The 6,000-nt window shown below is 44.0% G+C and overlaps 1 protein-coding gene across 2 annotated transcripts; it reads right to left on the reverse strand.

The window, feature by feature from the left end:
• Positions 1-153: 153 nt before the first annotated feature.
• On the reverse strand, positions 154-4,731 carry LOC308249485 (procathepsin L-like). Of its 2 annotated transcripts, none has more exons than XM_080671064.1 (8): positions 4,405-4,731; positions 3,774-3,910; positions 3,354-3,476; positions 3,105-3,251; positions 2,690-2,914; positions 2,115-2,277; positions 1,362-1,479; positions 154-852 (listed from the first exon to the last, which is right to left on the reverse strand). In XM_080671064.1, the coding sequence occupies exons 2-8, from the start codon at positions 3,897-3,899 to the stop codon at positions 753-755; spliced, it is 1,002 nt and encodes a 333-aa protein (XP_080527190.1). In that variant the 5' UTR covers positions 3,900-3,910; positions 4,405-4,731; the 3' UTR covers positions 154-752. The 2 variants fall into 2 exon arrangements, with proteins under 2 accessions (XP_080527190.1, XP_080527191.1); XM_080671065.1 differs by having other exon boundaries at positions 3,568-3,910; positions 4,405-4,487.
• Between the last annotated feature and the right edge of the window lie 1,269 nt (positions 4,732-6,000).

A 6,000-nucleotide genomic window follows, 5' to 3' on the forward strand; every position in this document is an offset into this window, starting at 1 on the left:
TCTGCCTGGTTTTAAGTAGAACGGCCAGAAGGCCCCGGCCCTTCTCCTATTGGGCCACTAGCACACTTAGTTACACCTCCAGAGCCCAATCACATTTTTCACTATACAAAATGTTCGTGATTTAAAAACAAATAGAAGCTCCACCTCTATTTTGAAATTAAGTTTTATTTTAAAAGATAAAAATGTGTACATCTTTTAAAACATAAAAAGGCCAAAGTTATTAGGCAAGTCAATCATACAAACTGTTAACACAATAATTAAAGAAGTGAAACATTTTACCAGTGTAAAATGTTGCAGAATTCAAATCTCAGCTTAGATATTCAAATGCTCAATTGTTTTATCCCACAGGTCTGAGCAGGGTTTTGGTTTTTTGTTTGTTTTGTTGTTGTTGTTAATAATTCCCACCTGAGGATTTTTTCCATTTATTTATTTATTTGTTTGTTTATTTGTTTATTTTTAGAGAGAGAATGGACAGGAGAGAAGTAGAGAGAGAGAAAGAGTAGAGAAAGAAAGAAACATCGATGTGAGAGAGACACATCGATTGGTTGCCTCCCGCACAGGCCCTCACTGGGGTCAGGATCAAACCTGCAATCCAAGTATATGCCCTTGACTGGAAATTGAACCCGAGGCCCTCGGGTGCTTGGGCTGACACTCTAACCACTGACCCACATCGTCCAGGGTTCTGATGAGTTTTAAGATAATATTCATCCTCTGGTTATTCTGTTCTTAATCACATCTCAATCACCACCATCTCACACAGTAGGATAGCTGGCCATGGAGGCAATCCCACAGTGGTTATCCAGGTCCTTGGCCATCTTTATGTAGCCATCCATGCCCCACTTTGTACCCCAGCTGAAAGAAGAGAGGGTTTCCATTTCAGAAGAGAGGGTTTCCATTTCATACAAGTAACCAAACACATTTATGTTTATCGACAATAACACCTGATGCTTAAACAGTGCACCTGAGGCTCAGACAGATTCAGAAAGAAGCAGGAGAGACCGCTGTTCTTGCTCATGTCTGGGTTCCAAACCTGCACATGATTCTATCCCCAAACCTTTCACAGAACTGCAAAATTAGAGACTGAAAAAGAGAACTCTTGGGGCCAGGTGTGTTTCAGAATTAAGAACATTTTCAAAATTTAGAAATGCATTGGTACCAAAACAGTATCAATGCCCTAGCAAGCTTGGGACAGTATCTTAATGTTATAATCAAACATTCATGTCTAGGTTCACCCTAAGTAGGATAAAGACTTCTCGGGTTTCAGAATTGTGCTCCAAATTTTGAGGACATGTATCCAAATACTGATTTCAAAAAGGATTCCCTTTCCAAAATAAAATATAAGTATTTCTGGCATTTTATACCTGTTCTTGACAATCCAATATTTATTGTTATCCGATTCTACTCCTTCAAAGCCATAGCCAACCACCAGAACACCATGATTCAGGTCCTCGCTGCTGCAGTCTGGATCATAATAAATGCCTAGGAAAATAGAAGTCATTGCTGGGGTGAAGATCTCCAGGTAAGAACTGACAGTAGTTTGCCTATCAACCACAGTAAGAGAGGCATCTCAAAATTCAGTTAGATTACATAAATCCAGGTAAGATTTAAAAACTCTAGGCTGGGAGTAAGGCCCTCCTATAATACTAAGAGAAATACAAATTGCCACTATCACTTTTAGAAACAACTTGTCAAGAGGCATGAAAGACCACTGGTTGAAAATATTCTACTTTTAGGATGTCAACCTAAGGAAACAAACAAAACACAAAATTACTTGAGCCAAGGTTTTTTTTCCAGTTTTCATTTCAGTAGTAAAATTCTTGGATTTTAAAGGTCTAACAATTTTTTAAAAGTAAAGTAAATGAAGCTATATCAGCCAAATTATGTAGGCATTTGATATATTTATGAAGCACTTAAAATCATGGGGATATGGTTTAAGTCACATCAGATGGACAACATCTGGCACAAATATTACATGTATAGAATGCACAATTATGTTAAATCCACACAGCCTGGAATTCTACACTGAATTCTACATGCCAAAGAGTTGGTCTTGCTGTATGTCAGGGTGGTTTTATAATATTTCTGCCTGAATTTATGTAAAGACAAATCCTCACCTTTTTCATAGAACTGGAAGGACACAAGGCCTGCATCTATAGCAACAGAAATGGGCCCCACACTTTCCACTGCTTTCATAAGGGACCTCTCGTTCTTATGGATGTCAATGAAACCAGTGTCATTGGCAGCAGAAAACTCAGGCTTGTATTTGCAAGTGTCATCCTTTTAAAGGTAAAAGGGAAGAGACGTGATTATATCATACCTCCTGGGGAACATGAGTTCAAGACAAGTTGCAGTTTAATGATTTCTAAGTCAAGTTTGTTATAAAGCATCCCAGGAGGTGAAGTGCTATTGGTTGCTTTGAAATTGAAGAACTAGCTGGTATGTATATTCAATGAGATATTCTCGTCTCCCTGGCCATGAGAAACTTTTCCTATATATAGAATAGTATGTAAATCTCATGTAACACAGAAGCAGGAATAGCTATACAGTGACCATCTAAACAGAACTGTGCAGCTCCGACAGTTTGTAGATACAGATTCTCCAGCCTAAAATGTGAATTCTAAATATGGTGTTTTCTCTGAAGTGCTCAACACTCAAAAGCAGAGCCAGAATGATAAGGCACGTGTTTTACCGTTCCATAATATGGATAGGATTCCTCTGTGTCCAGGCCTTTGTTGTCCTTGACATACTGGAAGGCATTATCCATTAGGCCACCATTGCAGCCCTCATTGCCCTGAGCGTGAGAGCAGTCCACCAGGTTCTGCTCACTCAGCGAGACAAGTTTGCCAGTTTTCCGGAACATCTGTCCTTCAAGGGCACCAGTTGCACTAAAAGCCCAACAAGAACCACACAAACCCTGAAAACAAAATTCAAAAGCTCTCAGTCTACAAAACAAATAGCAAGACTTTGACAACAGACGACCTATCTGGAAATTGTTTTTAAAAATAGCAAACTGCACATTGTTCCACGGTCTCCCACGTCATGGAGAGCAATGCCTTTATGGCTGTACTCTTGGAGAGCAGATGATCTGCTGGGCATGGTCATACCTGGTCCTTCACAGGAGTTACCCAGCCTTTCTCTCTCCAATCCACAGATAGGGGGATCTCAGCTAAGGCAGGTTCTTGGAACATTTCCCCCTTCTTGTGCTTCTGGTTTTGAAAACCATTCATCGCCTGCCTGAATTCCTCACTGGTCTTCAAGGAAAAAGACACAGAATGTTATAAAGGAAGAGATTATTTTGGTAAAGTACTGAGGAGAAGAAGCACAAAAAGCGAACCCTCTGTTGCCACACTCACCATGTCGCCAAAGGCATTCATTGCCATGGTGAAGTTACGTCTCCCTTGGCTGTGTTCCTGGTTGTGCAGTTCAATCATTTTCACATTCTTCTCCCACACCGCTCTCCTCCATCCTTCTTCATTCTAGAGGCAAGCATAGACCACGTCGTCTTCGTTTCTACTGAAAACCCAACTCACCTTCACCAAGTGGATTTGCAGATAGAAGAACACAAACCACTGTCAGGAGAGGCTTTACACTCCTGGGAGCTGTTCTCCAGCACCCTGGCAGCAGGGACGCATGCCCCATGGTGTCTGTAATGGGGGCCATGAAGTTGTGGCCTGTTAAGAGCCAGTCTCGAGAAGCTACTCTCCGCTATAAACTCCCAACAGTAAGAACCATGTTCTGGGTGGTCCTTCTGGACCGTTTCAGATGTTAGCAACCTCATTATAGAGTTTCCCGTGTGTTGCCATCCACTGGTTCCACTGTGCGTCTATTCTGGGATCAAGTTTTGGAGCAGCTGAGGCTATTCCCAAGCAAAGGGCAGTCAGGAGGAGTGAAGGATTCATGTTTCAAAAACCTAGGAAGGGAAAAGAAATGAGTCTCTGATTAGACCAATCCTTCCCCTGAGACCTTACAGCCAACTGGAGTAAAACATTTAATTGACCCTCCCAAGTAAATACACAGGGACTGTGGAGGAAGGCTAAGGATGTGGGTGGAGAAAAACAGCCCGGAGACCCCCATTACCAAGCCTAGAGAGGGTAAGGCTCCTAGGGGTCAGGGAACCAGCTCAGGGTCAGGTACACAGGTGCTGCAGACCAACCCTGCAAGAGGCATGCTGCCGGTTCCCAGCCCTCCGCACCCAACAACCGCTGCCAGAGGATGCTGACTTGGTGCAGGGAGCAGCGGCCCCCACAACCCAGAGGTCCGCTCGGTCAGACCTGGGGACCTCGACTCCTGGGACCCCCAAACCCTCAACCCCCAAGGCTGGCTGGCGGTGGCCCTAGTTCTCGGGGTGACCCTGCCGCTCCACGCCCAGGCTTGAAGGGGGTAGCGGGGAGAGGAGGTGCTCACCTGCGGAGGGAGCAGCTGTGCAAACAGCAGTCAGCAGGAGCAGGTCCAGGAATCTGCGGGCTAGGCTGGGCCTCTGGGCCACCCATTTAAGGTCCCGGGGATCCGCCCGGTTTCCGCCCCGCCCCGCCCCCACCGCCAGCTCGCACCGGGATTGGCTGAACCAGCTGTGGGCGGGACTTCGGGTGCTGGGTCTGGGCTCCGGAGGACGCTAGGTCCCAGCTTGTCCCAGGACAGAGCGTAGGCCTCAGTGGACTCTGGGGGAGGCGAGCTGGAGGCCTCCGGACAACTATGAGGAGGGTCCCGCGCCTCCTGGGGGATCTGGATCAACTAAATACACCGAATTTATGTGCTTGGTGGGTGGTTCATGGAAAGCTTACAGAGAGCCCCAGTGGATTTCAGTGTTACCCCAGTGCCCTTTGGTCCTAGTCTAGGTTAAAATCTTCGGACGCTGAGGCAGTAACATCTAGTCCAGTGGTTCCTGCTTATCCCGCAGCAAACCGTGGGGCGGGCTGCTGGGAGGAAGAGCCCACAGACAGATGTGTGCTCACTGTTTACAGATGGGCGCAGCTGGGTTTGGGAAGAATCTGGAGTGGAATGACAATGCCCAAAACGCAGACATGATGGGATGGTCAAGGCCCATATCCTTGGGAGGAAAGGGGACGGACTGGGAGGGTCTCCAGGGAAGGCTGGCATTCCTAGTGCTCCTGTCCTGTCTTCCCCGGGCAGGGATTTTCTCCATCACAGGCTTCTCTCAAAATCCACAGAAAGGAGTTGTTTACCGAAAAATGTGGTTTAATAAAGGAGGAAAATAGAAACTGCTTTTACCTCCCCACTCTCTGTGTTATGGATTGTTATGTCTTCCTCAACGAGCTTTTCTTGAGGTTTAATTTAAGAAAGTTACTTTAGTGACATTTACTTCAATGATTTTTTTTTAAATATTTTTTTATTGATTTCAGAGAGAGAGAGATAGAAACATCAATGATGAGAGAGAATCATTGATTGGCTGCCTCCTGCATGCCCCCTACTGGGGATGAGCCTGCAACCCTGGCATGTGCCCTGACCTGGAATAGAACCGTGACCTCCTGGTTCATAAGTCGAAGCTCAACCACTGAGTCCCCCTGCCAGGCAATGATTTTTAATTTGCATTTAATTTCAGGATTTAAATGACAGTTTGGGAAAATATATTTACATGTTAAATATTAATGTATATCATTAAGACTTTAAGGAACACAAACCAGAAATATATGTTTGTTCATTTTATTACAAAAAATATTCATTGCTGAATATATTTTCTAGAAAAAATATTATCAGTACCTCATTTCCCTTCCCACTTCACCATTTTCTACGCATATTTTGAAAGCTTTTGATAAAAATGGTGCTAGGTTTATGTGGACTTGTAAACTAATTCCTATTTAGGACTAATTAATAAACCTTCCAGAAGCACTATCAGATGAATAGTATTTTTTGTGTGCTTTTTATTTTTACTGTGGTGATACATATATAACAAAAATGTGTCTTTTGAACAATTTTTAAGTGTACAGTTGTAGCGTTAAGTCCATTCACATTGTTGTGCAACCATCACCACCATCCATGTTC

The sequence above is a fragment of the Plecotus auritus genome (genome assembly GCF_963455305.1).
Source record: "Plecotus auritus genome assembly, chromosome: 5".
Taxonomy (NCBI): domain Eukaryota; kingdom Metazoa; phylum Chordata; class Mammalia; order Chiroptera; family Vespertilionidae; genus Plecotus; species Plecotus auritus.

Bases quoted from the DNA above. Each gene is read 5' to 3' on its own strand.
- LOC308249485 (XM_080671064.1), bottom strand. From the start codon at position 3,899: ATGAATCCTTCACTCCTCCTGACTGCCCTTTGCTTGGGAATAGCCTCA. The intron at 3,252-3,353 runs GTGAGTGTGGCA...TTTTCCTTGAAG, and splicing joins TGAATGCCTTTGGCGACATG to ACCAGTGAGGAATTCAGGCA. The intron at 853-1,361 runs GTATAAAATGCC...CTCTTCTTTCAG, and splicing joins TATTGGATTGTCAAGAACAG to CTGGGGTACAAAGTGGGGCA.